The sequence below is a fragment of the Argentina anserina genome, chromosome 5 (assembly GCF_933775445.1).
Source record: "Argentina anserina chromosome 5, drPotAnse1.1, whole genome shotgun sequence".
In the NCBI taxonomy this organism is placed as follows: Eukaryota; Viridiplantae; Streptophyta; class Magnoliopsida; order Rosales; family Rosaceae; genus Argentina; species Argentina anserina.
In genome coordinates, this window is record NC_065876.1 from 17,665,022 (window position 1) to 17,680,379 (window position 15,358).

The 15,358-nt window shown below is 38.0% G+C and overlaps 2 protein-coding genes across 2 annotated transcripts; both read right to left on the bottom strand.

Moving 5' to 3' along the window:
• Positions 1-865: 865 nt before the first annotated feature.
• LOC126795215 (probable aquaporin TIP5-1) lies at positions 866-2,021 on the bottom strand. Its single transcript, XM_050522061.1, has 3 exons — positions 1,883-2,021; positions 1,405-1,646; positions 866-1,243 (listed from the first exon to the last, which is right to left on the bottom strand). The coding sequence occupies exons 1-3, from the start codon at positions 2,010-2,012 to the stop codon at positions 866-868; spliced, it is 750 nt and encodes a 249-aa protein (XP_050378018.1). The 5' UTR covers positions 2,013-2,021.
• Positions 2,022-6,370: 4,349 nt separating this feature from the next.
• LOC126793388 (protein root UVB sensitive 6) lies at positions 6,371-12,439 on the bottom strand. The gene is made up of 13 exons (XM_050519894.1): positions 11,890-12,439; positions 11,534-11,632; positions 11,314-11,427; positions 10,101-10,172; positions 9,858-9,968; positions 9,659-9,778; positions 8,097-8,198; positions 7,938-8,010; positions 7,704-7,787; positions 7,528-7,592; positions 7,328-7,429; positions 7,058-7,240; positions 6,371-6,965 (listed from the first exon to the last, which is right to left on the bottom strand). Exons 1-13 carry the CDS (start codon positions 12,259-12,261, stop codon positions 6,909-6,911), a joined length of 1,554 nt encoding a protein of 517 aa, XP_050375851.1. The 5' UTR covers positions 12,262-12,439; the 3' UTR covers positions 6,371-6,908.
• Between the last annotated feature and the right edge of the window lie 2,919 nt (positions 12,440-15,358).

Sequence of the window (15,358 nt, forward strand, 5' to 3'; positions counted from 1 at the left end):
TTTGTTGTTAGTAGAAGGTATGGAAGGTAATATAAACGTTGATATATTCCTCTAACAGCCCAATTTGATTGGCAAGTTGTGTTGTGCACTTGTGGTACGATGAATCTTTCGTTGATATTTCAAAGAGTGGTGATGAATCAGACCGATATGTTGAAAGTAGTATGGTATAGTAGCAAAACACAAATTATACAAGTTAATGACGATTCGGTTCCTAATTAAGTAATTATTTACTTGTATAGTAGTTTATAAAAAGTTTGTAACTTGTACCATTAATTAATAAGTCCTCTGTAGCACAATACAATTTGGAAAATTTCTTGATATATACGGAATTACTTTTTGTCTATTCTTTTTCTTTTATTTTTTTCTTTCTAATAAATTTTTTTTGTCCTAATTATATTTACTTGAATAGTAGTTTATAAAAAGTTTGTAACTTATACCATCAACGACTCCGTTGTAGTGCAATACAATTTGAAAAATTTCTTGACATATCCGGGCCGACAGCGGAATTATTTTTTATTTATTCTTTTATTCTATTGTAGCCCGTTGTAAATTGGACTTTATCCCGGTCATCATGTAGAAGGGAAGGGATTGCTCCCGAGTATAGAAGCTTTTTTGAAGCGTAAAAACATAGCATTCTGGGTAACGAACTATAACGATAAACGTTCCCAATTCGATTATACACCGGTGATACGTACAGCACTTGTTAGTTGCATCTTGCATGAACACATAGCTAAAAGAGTCCATTAGTACTAACTAATTACACACACAAATCAAAATGGGGACTCTAATAGAACTACGCATGCATGTTACACAAAACAAGCAAGAAGAACTAACGCCTAGGCCAGATTAATCTAATTAATTGGCATTACACTCCAATTCTATCTTCATTCCCAGTAAGAGAATCTTGAACAGGAAACACCACATTGTCATATAGAAGACCAGCAACTGCAGCACCAATCAAAGGTCCGACCCAGTAAACTGCTTGGTTCTTGAAGGTACCAGCAATGGCTGCAGACCCGAATGCACAAGCCGGGTTCATGGATCCTCCGGAGAATGGCCCGGTTGCCAGGACGTTTGCCCCTGCCATGAACCCTATTGCTAATGTCCCCATAGCCCCCAACACACCATGCCTTGGATCACCAGCAGCATAAACAGTGTAGACTAGACCAAATGTGAGGACCCCCTCCAAAACAGAGGCTCCAAATCCTGTCATTTCTTCAAGGGAAGGTAGCTTGCTTCTCTTCTCCTAGGCTATGATTGCATATGTTGAAAAGTGCTGCATGGTAAAATCAAAACTGTTTTGAGTTATATAAGAACGTACATAGTGCATTTGCTTGATGAGCCAAAACTATCTCAAGTTTAGGGTTAGGTGAACAAGCTAAATGAGGTACCTGTCCAACAAACAACAGTGACTCTTAAGAGAAGGCAAGCCATGACAGCAGCCACCAATTGGCAAATCCAGTATACTAGGGCAATAGGGACACTAATGTGACCTCCAACGGCCATGGCAAAGGTGACAGCCGGATTTACATGGCCGCCGGAGGTGGAGGCCGAAATGTACACGGCGGAGGCCAGTGCAAAGACATTTGTGATGGCAACCAACACCAGACTTGCTGGGTCTGATGCAGCATCTGGCATCAACTTTCCTGCCACATCAACAAGATCAAAGTTTAATTAAGAAGCAAATAAATACTGTGTCAATCTAACTTGCCAACAACTTATTTCATACTTTCATTAATGCTTGCAGTGTTATAGAGTAACAGACACCCGAGAATCTTATAGTTGTTAATGAGAGAGTTATTTGGTCAAAGAGCGCATGAAATTAAGGGCTCCATTCTAAATAAACCCTAAAACTAAAGGAAAGACAGAGTCCGCTACTTACTGGAGGACATCATAGAACCTACAACGGCGAATACAAAGAAGAAGGTGGAGATGAACTCTGCAAGATAAGATCGGAGAGCATTGGGAGTAATTACTTGTTGGAATCGAGCAGGCAGCGCAATCCTAGCCATTTTTGGCCAAATAAGATGAAAGATTAAATATATATGATGGTAAGAATGAAATTGGATCAAGAGGGAATAAGATCGCCGAGCAGTGAAGGCAGGAAGTTACTGATCGATGTGTATCGTTGAGTGTCTAGTAGCAGAGAGGGAGTTATATATATGTTGAACCAAGTGGTGCAACGCTTTTGGCGAAGGGATGTGAAGGTCATGCAATTCGAAATGAAAAGTGTTAACCGCCAAGCCAACATGGTCATGTACATGTAAGATTGGGAGGGGAGATATGGGTGGTTACAGTTGATAAATAAGACGGTTCTTGTGTGTTGTATGTTCTGGTGAGCCAACTTCTAATTTCTAAAGTGCAAGAGGCCATACAGGCATGACTAGCTAATTCGATCATTCATGATTTAGATCATACATGACTAGATTGATCATATTGGAAGGCATAGAGGTACATATATATGCATGAAGAAATAATCTAAAAGTGCAGGGTCACACCCACAGCTAATTTATCGTGTAAAAGGTTAATAGAGTCTATCGATGTTTGTAGAGAAACGTTATGCATCGATCGAGTTCTGTTAAAAGTGTAAAATGGCTTACGGGTCGAGACGTTAAAATGGTATGACGTTCCACATATGTAACACAAAAATCATTGTTATATATCTATTTTGTCACCTTTATCTTACAATGTGAAGCATCGAGTTCAAATGTCATTATCAGAAGTTTCGTATACGTACCAAAATTAGAGTCGGATCGGTGAGATTTTTTTTTTTTGGAAATGGATCGGTGAGATTATATATATACTTTTCAGTGGATAGGTCCATTCGATAAGTTTGGGATAGTCGGACAGACTCGCATATATGTATACAAGTATACAACTCCTAATTGAAGTTGAATATGCAGCATGAAGAGTTGAAGACTCGTATATATAAGTGTATACAACTCATATTCGAAGTTGAATATGGAGTATGGATTGCCTTCGACTACTATATAAAAATTACAAAAATCCGCACGCTCACTAAAGTTTGATCCTACCAACAATGGATGTTAAAACTCGGATTGAGATCGTATGTTAGTCATGATTTGGAACTCATTAATTAGAACTTTACAATCACAACGCCGTATCATCGAAGATGTGTCTTTATAATGAAAAATATAGAGGTGCATATGAATGATTTGATAAAAGTAAATGTGCAAGCTAGACCAATCAAGATTAGAATACTGAGAGAGAATTATTTTATAGATCATCTTCTCTTACAATGTATACATTGAGTTAAAATGTTATTAGCAAAAGTTTCAAATACCAAAACAGTTTACAATTTAAACAACCTCTAAAATCATCAATCTTAAGTCAAATATGATTTCATACCTCCAATAAAAACTTTTTTTTAAGAGGTTAGAGTTTAATTTGGTAGAATATTCTCTCATAATAACACTTAGAAATTTTTTTTCATTATGTTTATATTTATGTCTAATTATGGTTAGTGTTAACACATGACATGTTTTTAAATGAGTAGTCATTATCTACCCTAATTAAAAATGGTATGACGTTCCACATATGTAACACAAAAATCATTGTTATATATCTATTTTGTCACCTTTATCTTACAATGTGAAGCATCGAGTTCAAATGTCATTATCAGAAGTTTCGTATACGTACCAAAATTAGAGTCGGATCGGTGAGATTTTTTTTTTTTTGGAAATGGATCGGTGAGATTATATATATACTTTTCAGTGGATAGGTCCATTCGATAAGTTTGGGATAGTCGGACAGACTCGCATATATGTATACAAGTATACAACTCCTAATTGAAGTTGAATATGCAGCATGAAGAGTTGAAGACTCGTATATATAAGTGTATACAACTCATATTCGAAGTTGAATATGGAGTATGGATTGCCTTCGACTACTATATAAAAATTACAAAAATCCGCACGCTCACTAAAGTTTGATCCTACCAACAATGGATGTTAAAACTCGGATTGAGATCGTATGTTAGTCATGATTTGGAACTCATTAATTAGAACTTTACAATCACAGCGCCGTATCATCGAAGATGTGTCTTTATAATGAAAAATATAGAGGTGCATATGAATGATTTGATAAAAGTAAATGTGCAAGCTAGACCAATCAAGATTAGAATACTGAGAGAGAATTATTTTATAGATCATCTTCTCTTACAATGTATACATTGAGTTAAAATGTTATTAGCAAAAGTTTCAAATACCAAAACAGTTTACAATTTAAACAACCTCTAAAATCATCAATCTTAAGTCAAATATGATTTCATACCTCCAATAAAAACTTTTTTTTAAGAGGTTAGAGTTTAATTTGGTAGAATATTCTCTCATAATAACACTTAGAAATTTTTTTTCATTATGTTTATATTTATGTCTAATTATGGTTAGTGTTAACACATGACATGTTTTTAAATGAGTAGTCATTATCTACCCTAATTAAAAGTGGTATGAAAATTTACTCTCGTAAAAAAAATTAATAGTGGGGGTTTGATAGTATAAGTAGCCTATGGGGATCCAATTGCAATATATGTACACACACAATTAGACATTCGTTGAATATTTAAAGTGAGGAATACATTATGTTCAAGTGTAATTGCCTACTGTGTCACGCATACGCAGTGACTATTACTCATGTACATTCTCTTATGTTTGACTTTATTCTTTATGAGAAAGGTTGTGAGAACTTTGATCTCAAGTTTTCTGATGTCTTTTAATTGATAATCAAGGCTTTTGATGTAGAGAGCAGATTTCAAACTGAAATTGAACTAATTAAGAAGAATATAAGAGGAATTCTTTTTTTTATAAGATTTTAACTTTACTTTTTAGAGCAGCAAAACTTTTTATTTTCTTTAAGGACAAAACTTGGCAGACCAGCCATGGTCAGCTCTAGCTGACCTTAGCCAGTCATGCAATGCCACATGTGTTAAATAACTTTCTTATTTTTGTAAGACTAATGAAATAACAAAAGGTGTTCAACGTTGTTGTTACTTCTCTCTCACTCCTTCAGATGAACTAACTGCACCCAAGTTAGAATTTTAATTCTAAATTCTAAATCAACCAAGTGATTGGAGCTCCGATCCATTAACATTCGTGAAAATTCATCCAGAACTTCAAATCACACATACCCTTAACTACCCAATAAAATAAGAATGAAACTCCAAATTCCAATCCATTCGTAATCTTTAGTTCTCTACTACCCAGTATCTCAAATCACAAACTTTTCAACCCAAAAAACAGAAACCAAACTCCAAGCTACAATTATGTTATATTCCAACCATGTATAGCGAACCAAGCTTTCAAATATTAAATCAATAGAACAAAAATTATGCCCAAGCAACCATCCAGATTGGTGGAAGCCTTGCTTTTTTCTCCTTGACAGCCTTGCAAACTGAAATAACGGCAGATTAGCGTAGCGATAATTGCAGCCATCCCAAAAGAGAATGGGGTCTTTGGCTGTTTGACATGAGCAAAAAATTGATTTAAAACGGTAAACTAGCCCAGACGACAAATTCAACCTCGAAAATGCTCTTGCTTTCGATCAAATCAAGCTTCAAATTAAAAAAAAATTGATTTCGAATTGGGAAGATGACAAACCCAAAACATCGAATAAGAAGAACACGAAGAAGCATGAGTAGTGGAAACTAGAGAGAAGAAAAACAAACGTCGTTTGTTATCTAACCATAAATCAACATCCTTGAGGATAAAAGTTGTAAATTGCCATGTGTCATTGCACGACGGGCTAGGGTCAGCTAGAGCTAACCATGGCTGGTCTGCTAAGTTTTGTCCTTTCTTTAATTGGCATTGATTTAACTTCTTATTAAGGAGAAAAGTTTGTTGTCTTGTTGCATTGGCACTCACTCAGTATTCCATTATGATGATATTGTGTTATTTCTCATTTTCAAATTCTGAACATAAGAAATCTTATATTTTTTTCCTTTTATATTTCTGCATGCCAATTGGTAGTAGCTAATGTACTATTCACGTATTTCTTTATTACGAATTTGAATGTCATGATATTATGTAAGAGAATGATTGTTGCAAATGACCATTATCCTCTTCCTACTTACCGGAATACTTAACTCAGTCTTTTGGGACTACATTCTTTATACTTGCTATTGCTTTATATGCTAGACCTTGGATTAATCTGGACATGGTTTTATATCGATATAATCTATCTCCCTCGTGACCATTGTTTATATGTATCTCAATTTCCACACAATTGAGAGGTGGCAGGAGCAGTCATCAACTGAAACAATCAAAATCATGTATGTATGTATGCCAGATACCAATAGCCACAGTAATTGTAGTAAAGAAAGATCGGCAACGATTTCTACCAAATATTTCATGTATGTTAGCGTCCCTACAATCCAGCTTGCAAGCTAATTTGCCGCATTGTTTAGAACGAAGTAAATATTCTATACATATATGGACTCAACCGTCGAATGCCATACAACATCAACCCTCATTCCATCTGATACACACACATCAACTGACAAAATTATATTTAACAACAGGGATTCTGCAGTACTACAGACAAAGTGCGACAGATTTTAGAAGAAAAGAAACATAAGAAAAGCCCTATAGGAAAAAAAAAAAAAAAGGAATATGCAGTCACCATAACTCATTATATACTAAGTCTCCTTTCTATCACATAAAAACTTCACCAAGCATGTCAGCCATTGAGTCTGGGAGCAAAGAACATTTGGCGTCCTTCGGGTAACATCACTAACATGAACAGGACATGTTTTCCGTAGTCCTACTGAAATCACGCGAAGCTCCAACTCTTTTTCCCCCTGTTTTAGTTTCAAACTGTAGTAAGTGTTGAAGCTGTTCATACTTTGGGGTGTGAAAGCTAATTTGCAAGGAGATTGAGTTCCATAAAATCAATCACTTAATAAGACGAGTACGCCCGGGATTAAGATGTGCTTCCGACATCATCCACCCCTACAAGAATATACATTGTAAATTTGTTAGAAATGGACTCATCAATATTATAAGCCTATTTCACTAATCAAACTCGTCACAAAATCGTCTACCTGCTCTGCTGCTTTACTCTTAAAAATCCTATAAGAATGTGACACCATTTTGCATGACTCAACAATATATGCCTCCAGATCTTTTGCTGGAGGAACAACATTTGAATATCCAACCTTCATTTGCTGCTGTGATAGGGGCTGAGAGTCGCATGATAAACGCAAGAAATGCAAAAGCACCTGAGCCTGTAACAACAAAGTGAAATAAGCTCACTGTGAAGAATATGTTTTTTTATCACAACCACAAGCCCACAAGAAAGCTATATATCTCACATGAAAAGCTGCTTTTAGAATGTCGTCCGACTTCGCTTGATCCTTCAGCAATGCATATACTTTACCTTTCGAAGGATTGTATGTAACAACGTATCTTTCTTTCTGTATCAATTAACAGAATATAATATTAAGGAGATGAGAAGAAAAAATTAACCACAAAGGGGCACTCTGCAAAACTTTGCCATTTCAATAACAGTTACCTCAAAAAAGGGCTCTAAGGCAAGATAAACACTTGGTTCTTGGAACGCATCTTTAAATCTTGGCCCTGCCATTCAGCGAAATAAATTAAAAATTCAAATTGAACAAAGAAACAAGATGATCACAGTTAAGTAAGAACAGTTTATATATGGACAGATAAAAATCAATGCACTCGTACCAAGAACAACAGGGCCATCTTTTACCCATGGAAAATTGAATACATTCTCATTCACGTTCCCCTCCTGCAGTGAGGGAACTCTCCCTGGAAATTGAAATCAAGCACAATGGCAATCATTATAGTAAGCTATTTGTTGCGAATGATACGGATGACATGAAAAGTTGTATGAAAAGAAACAGAATGAATGAGAAAAATATTTGGAGTTTCTATAAGACTAAGAACATTGGTACCAACCTGTTTTAAGAAACGCATCTACAGCCACGCTGAATCTTGCTTGGTTTAAGGTGTGCAACACTACAGATTTAACCTGGGAAATAATATTATGTCTGTTAAACAATGTGGAATGGAAACATGCAAACAAATAATAATCTTCAGTGCTGCTAACAATCTAACCTCTTTGTAAGAGCTGAGAACATATCCACATGAAAGGAGAGCAAATGTAGTCACTAATGAAGGATTATTTTTGGAGATCAATATGCTCATTCCAGTTCCCAGCTTCACAAGAAATATGGTTTACAAACATCAACATCAAATGATTAAAGACGTGAACTGAAGTATATATCAAAATATATAGAACAGTTACGCACTGCATTTATGAAGGATAAGACCCACTATGAAGAATGGTTTTGATGAACGATGCTGATAAAAGAAACAAAAAATAAATAGAAAAATTTTCCACAGTAATGTTGAATCATGTATAATTGAAAGTTTTACGATTGGAGGGAGTTGAAGTCAGGATCTCCTACTCTGATCTGTGATAAATGTCATTGGTTAACAAGCATTCTCAACATCATACGCTGTTAGGATGACAATAAATTTATACTCTAACATGGTCCCAAGCAAAGTCGACTCTCCTTGTCATCTGTTCCATACAAACTCTTATGTTCTCAACCCTTACATCTAGGGTAGAACCACAGAAGAAATCTAACTGTATGAAGCTACATATTTAAAGATGCATTGTGTGTTTGCTTTGATAAATGAGAGTTATGGATAAAATGCCTGAGACAGGGGATACTTTAACATGCACTATAGTATGGCTTGGTATAAGAAGCACAGGGGTAGGGTTCTGGATGTAGCAAAATTATAATTATAATACATGTTGGCTGAGAAAATTAAGAGAACTTGTGGTTCATAGCATCTAACAGCAGAAGAGGGTGTACTACTCTTGTTCATGGAACAAGTAAACCTTGCAAATGTATCTTCCATACAAGCATATAAGACAAAGCCAGGAGTTTGAATCAAGCAGAGGGTATACAGACCATTCTCCTAGATTCAAGAATTCTTTAACGTGCACCTACCGTATGATAATTTATCATTATTTCTAAATAGTATTACAGAAGTGTGAATAGATAGTCAACATACTCTCAATTTATTATTCAGAACGTTGTCTTCTCTAAAAAAAAATTAATAAAGAAAGTAATCCCTGTCCATGTAACCATAAAACTAAGAGGAATAACAGAGCATTTAGATTATTCATGACTGACCCTAGTTCTAAAATCCACCCATTCGTTCGAACTCTTAATGACTAAATTGACCAGATATGAGTAATATCATTGCACCCAATTATCAATGCCAATCGCTTCAAAAACATAATTTATTGATCCTAAGAAGCATTGATCCTCCCATGATAAGCAAGTACCAGAACCTCACAAGGTTCTTTGACCTCCAAATTGTTGATGTTTTTCTTTTACTAATGTTGGGACCTTCACATCACGTCAATAGAGACCTGAATCATACCTTCACTTTCCTAGCTAGGCCCCTTCACCTGAATTTTATATTCCTGTTGATAGTTTTCTTATCCTTCCACTCGTTGTACATGACTCTGAACTTTGTAAACTTAACTCTAAGATGTATGTCACCTATTATATAGTGTACTTATGTGGTCTGATGGGGCCATGTTGACATTTTGTAATACACAAACCATCATAAGGAAAAAGAGAAATTGGAAAGCATACCAGATCTGCAATATTGCCCACACATTCTCCCTTAGCTGTCACGTCTCCGATATTTTCTCCTCTAGCAAATGCTTTGTAAATTGGTGTACGAGTTGATGTTGATGTTACAGCAGCAACATTCTATGACGAAAAAAAATTATGAATCTTGTAAGACACTAAGATTTATAAGATGGGGTAACTAAAGAGAAACTTCACAGACCTTTGCCACATTAGCTGCACAAGCCAAAGGAAGGAAAAGGTGTGGCACAGCTGCAGTTGCCAACTCAACCCCAGCTCCCAACTCCATAAGAAGATCACCCGCGAACCGTAACTGTAACACAATGATGTTAAAAGCAGACAAGGAAAAATTGAACAGGCCATTCTTTTGGAATAACCCCATTTAGGTAATCTCCATATGAAATATTTGGTACCATGAAGTTTGTAACATGTGAAGTACTTGTACCTGTTTTAGATCATAATCAAACTTCTTTCCTTGTCGAGCAAAAAGCATTTTTCCAACACGACCAGCTCCATCCTAGAGACAAATGTAAAGTACAGATTCAACAAATTGATCATTACAGCATCTTAAAATTCAGAGTAAAAAAAGGTACAAAATCTAAAAGCTCTGCCTATATACTGTCAAAAGGATGAAACAGACATGAAAAAAAATGTTCATGAACTGTAACTCTTCATAGCTATACCAGTTCCACCTTGATATTTCCAAAATTATTTCAACACTCAACAGCAGATACCAACAGAAAGACTAGCAACCATACTGTTTAGCATAAAGCACTAAACCACAAGAATTCAGATTTCAGTCATGTCCTATACGCAGTGGGAACCGCTTGGTTCAAGATCAAGCCTATCATTGTCAAGGATATAGTTTGGACTTCTTCTACTTCACTGACACATGGCTAGATCTAAAGTTATAGTTTGTTGAGTAGCATGGTCAAATAGTATAAGCATGATTAAATCACCGTAGTAGTTTTTAAATTGTCTCAGAAGCACTTCACATCATAAAAACAAGCACCCTCTGTCAACTCCTAGTTGCAAATAACAGTCCAAAGGGGCAGTAACATTACAGAATTAAGAAAGAAGAATTAGAGGCGGAAAAAATTATTAATCTCATCTCAAGTAATGAAGAACAAATTAATATTTCAGTGGATCCTGACAATTCCTGCTCGGTGTAGACATGTTCATACAGTAGTTTTTTCCATTTGCTATTAAAGATCTTACATCAATATTTCTGCAATCCTATTGTTAAGAGTATGAAAAGAGAGGTACTTCCACACCTCATGTAAAGTAAAATTCTATTTTAAGGCAGAAATCTCCATAATTATATGAAGTTTTAGCTTGTCTCCTAACATAGTGTGGCAGACAATAGGTTTCCATCTTTTCACAAAAATAACAGACAATGCCAAAAGCATCATTCACAACAAAGAAAAACATAAGGGATGTTACACTATGATTGAGATCAAAATGATAGCAAAAGCAATGGACCATTGTTTTGGACATGTCAAAACAACATTTCTCAGAAAAAGATAAATAGTGAGAATTCTTGATCTCTCTCAATATCTCTCTCAAATCGAAAATCCAGGATTTGAATTGATGTCCTTTCATTGATTCCTCCTAAACTGTGAAATGTTACAATAACAATGACGGGGTAGAATTGTTACCTTTAGAATCCAGTTGATAGCAACAGCCCCAGGAGCAGCTGTGTTTCTAGCGATTCCAACTGAACTCAGAAGTGTTTGCGTTGTGAAAACACCCATAGCCCCGCCAAAGAAATGCTGCGACAATTACATAATTTGTGTAAACAGCATATACTTCAACCAAAGTAATCAAACCAAGCAAACAGGTCTGCGTATAGTTACCCTATGAAAGAGTAGTACATACCTTGAGCGCTCTCCACGTCATATACGGTACATATGAAGGAATCACACTATCTGGAAATCCTTCGGGAACAACATATGATGTCACAAATGACTTCAATCCCTGCACCAAAAATTCAACAAACGAAACAGCCCTCACTCTCTTTGACCATAACACTGATCACATAGTTGTCAAACTAAACTCGACGCAATGCGAATACTCAGTAATCAATTTTCAGCATATACTTCTCACATTAAAGTTCAAAATTCAGTTAAAATAAGCATGAAGCAGCACCCTAACTACCATGAGCTACTACGCACAGCATCAGCTAAAACAACAAAGACGACAGAAAATTGAGCTCAATGGAAATCACTACTGACTTGCAGAGGAGGTTGAGGACTGTGCAACCCGAGCGCACGCAAGGAGCCTTTCTTGAAGGTTCCGGTAACGGAATCCGGTTCGGCGACGTAGTTCCATCTCCGGCCGTCGATCTCCTCGCAGCAAATCAATCTGAAGCTAGAGCCGACGAAGTCGTCGTCGAGCCGGCCGTGGCCGAGCTGGAGATTGCGGCTCTCGAGTGGCGGCACAAGAGGCTCGGCCGGGGAGGAGGCGAGGGTGGCGCTAATACGGAGCGTCTCACGGACGATAAGGCGCGCGTCCTGCGCGGCGGTGGTGGCGGTGGCGGTGGCGGTGAGGGTTTGGTGATTCGCCGGGGAGTTTTTGCGGCCGAGATTGATGGGAGGAGGAGACATTGCGTTTTTCAACGGTGGCGATCGAATTGAAGCCTCGGCGAGATTTATAGAAGAAGAGAAAGGAGAAGAAGAATGGGGAGCTTTGGAGTTAACGAAGGCATGGTTGGCATTTGCGATTCTAAAGAGGGAAAGAAAATGGAATTGAAGGAGAGAATGAGAGAGAGAGAGCGAGTGAGAGAGGGCAGGTGGCCTAACTAGGGGAGCTAAAATTTGGACGACATGTCATTTATTGGCGAAAGCTGAGAGAGAGATGATGATAATCCCGATACGAGTGTTTGTGGGGAGTGGAGAGTACGTGGAGGGTCGGATGCATCCCCGCCGTTGAAACGGTGGACTTTTTCTGAAACTTTTATTTGGACTCATTATGTCACCGTTTTCGTACTCATCCAGTTGAGGCAATAAAATAGTGGGATTTATAGGAGTCCAGGTGTGTATGTAAGAGACAAAAAAAAAAACAGCGATGCACAGTAAGATGGGAAATCGAGGAGTTCTGTCGAGCCGGAAATGGTATGGTCGGAGGAATGTAATCTGCTGTTAGCCGGAAGTCTGTTACGATCATTATCCGCCGATTGTTACCTATGTAATGTGCGAAATCAGTGATTAATATGCTATTATCCCAAAGTCTCAATACTAATTACCATAATGAAGCCCATGTCGTCGAGCAAATGCAGAATCAAGTTCTGGGTTGGAGTTTATATATAACAGAAAGATATAAAATTAATTTTAGGTCTCTAACAAACCAAACACAAATGTACGTTCCCATTGCTTCCAAATAAACTGGCCAGAGGACAAGTGATTGAGAGCGAAAAAATCGTCTGTCTACTAGGGTTAGGGTTCGCCTGCCGTCGGGGTTTTTTCTGGAGTTCTGCTAGTGCAGCGCAGGCCGGAGTCGTTCATTTTCTCGAGAATGAACATGCTGGTGTGGAATTGTCAGGGGATATTGAATGGGAAGACCCGGTTTACCTTGAGGAATCTGGTCCAGTGACACAAGGTGAGCATGGTTTTTCTATTCGAGACACACTGTGATGAGAAGGCACACAAGTCGCTGAGTGCTTCGATTGGACTGCCACACAGTGTTTATTTTAACCGTCGTGATCTTGCCGGCGGCATTGCTTTGTTATGGGATGACTCGGTACAAGTTTTGTTCCAAGATGTGCAGTATTATTCATCAATGCAGACGTGATAGGTCCGGCCAATGTCAAGTGGAGGTTTACAGGGTTTTACGGCCATCTGGATACGGTGCAGAGGTTTGAGTCTTGGGCGCTCCTTCGTTCCTTGGCCGCTGTTCAACGCTGAAGTGGGTAGTTGCCAGGGATTTCAATGAAATTCTTAGTTTGGGGGAGAAAACAGGAGGTCGACTTCGGAAAGCATCCAACATATGGTTGCCATTCATGAAGCCCTAATAGATTGTAATCTTAATGATTTGGGTGCGGTGGGGAGTCTCTTCACCTGGAGCGATTCTCACAAGAAGGAGCGGCTTGATCGTGTAGTCTGATCTCCATCTTGGTTATCGACTTTCAGCTTTTCTAGGGTTATAAATCTGCCGCCGAGTCGTTCTCACCATATTCCTATATTGTTAGAAATTCTCAATGAGCAGTCGAAATTACCGGCCGGATGTCGTCGTTTTCATTTTGAGGAGATATGATGTAGCCATGAGCAAGCTAAGGAGGTGATCTCTGAGGCCTGGAAGGTTGGTTTGGAGGGTCTGTCAATGGTGAGTGCCTGTCGAAAGATACGAAACACGGCCCAATCTTTGACAAGCTAGGACCGTTCGGTGTTTCAGAGCCGTAAGCTCGAGTTGGAAATAGTTCGTCAAGAATTGAAGGTTTTGCTAAATAAACCTTTTGTTGTTGGGGATTATGAGGAGAAACAAAGACTAACTTTTTGTTTGAATGAATTGCTTTCGGCGGAGGAGTCATATTGGAGATAGAGGTCGAGAGCTATTTGGCTTAAGGATATAATTCTAAGTTTTTTTTTTCACCGTAAGGCTTCTAATCGAAGGCCGCAGAATAAGATCAAGGGCTTGTTTGATCGGCATGGAGTTTGGTAGACGTCCAAAGAGGGTATTAATTCAGTAGTGTTGGAGTATTTCACTGATTTATTCTCTGGAAAAGAACCGGATGTGGTGGCTCAGGTCGTGTGCTTCGAGCAATTCAGCCTTGGGTCACTTCTAGGATGAATCAAGTTTTGCTCCAGCCATATACAATGGAGGAGGTGTGGGTTGCTTTATTTCAAATGCACCCGTTGAAAGCTCTCGGTCCGGATGGTATGTCGCCTTTCTTCTATCAAAAATACTGGGATATTGTTGGCTTTGATGTGAGTAATGCAATGATTTATGTTCTGACTATGAAAGAGATGCCTCATGATCTTAACTTTACACATGTGGTGATGATCCCCAAGGTGAAGGAAGTGCTTAATATGATGCAATTGCGGCCTATAGCTCTTTGCAATGTGATTTACAGAATTGCATCCAAGGTTCTAGCTAATCGTTTAAAGATTTTTCTGAAAGATATTATTTCTCCCCAACAGAGTGCTTTTGTTACCGACAGATTAATTTTGAACAACTCTTTGGTTACTTCAGAATTAGCTCACTACATGCATAAGTTGAGAAGAGGGGGTGAAGGTTTTATGGCGTTGAAGTTTGATATTAGCAAAGCGTATGATCGCTTGGAATGGAGTTTCTTGCAGGTAATTATGTTGAAGATGGGGTTTGATCAAACTTGGGTGGCATTGATTATGCATTGCTTGTGGACGGTGAAATACGCTTTTTAATTAATGGAGTGCCACAGGGGATTACGACAAGGAGACCCTTTGTCTCCGTTGGGATACCCTGCCGAGGGACTCTCCACTATTATTTTTGAGGCCGTTACTACAGGTCGTTGTCATGGGCTCCGTGTGTGTCAAGAGGCACCCTCTATCAGTCATTTGCTTTTCGCAGACGATAGTATGTTTTATGTGGGTGCAACTGCAGAGGATTGTGCAATGGTCAAAGACATTTTATCTGTGTATGAGCAAGCATCGGGCCAACAGGTTAGTTTGGAGAAGAGTAATGTGGTCTTTAGTGGTAGTATACCTTACTCGATGCAGTTGGAATTGG

Bases quoted from the DNA above. Each gene is read 5' to 3' on its own strand.
- LOC126795215 (XM_050522061.1), bottom strand. From the start codon at position 2,012: ATGGCTAGGATTGCGCTGCCTGCTCGATTCCAACAAGTAATTACTCCC. The intron at 1,647-1,882 runs GTAAGTAGCGGA...TTGATGTGGCAG, and splicing joins AGGTTCTATGATGTCCTCCA to GAAAGTTGATGCCAGATGCT. The intron at 1,244-1,404 runs GTTTGTTGGACA...ATAGCCTAGGAG, and splicing joins TTCTCTTAAGAGTCACTGTT to AAGAGAAGCAAGCTACCTTC.
- LOC126793388 (XM_050519894.1), bottom strand. From the start codon at position 12,261: ATGTCTCCTCCTCCCATCAATCTCGGCCGCAAAAACTCCCCGGCGAAT. The intron at 11,428-11,533 runs GTATGTACTACT...TAATTGTCGCAG, and splicing joins TGACGTGGAGAGCGCTCAAG to CATTTCTTTGGCGGGGCTAT. The intron at 10,173-11,313 runs GTAACAATTCTA...ATTTGTCTCTAG, and splicing joins CTATCAACTGGATTCTAAAG to GATGGAGCTGGTCGTGTTGG.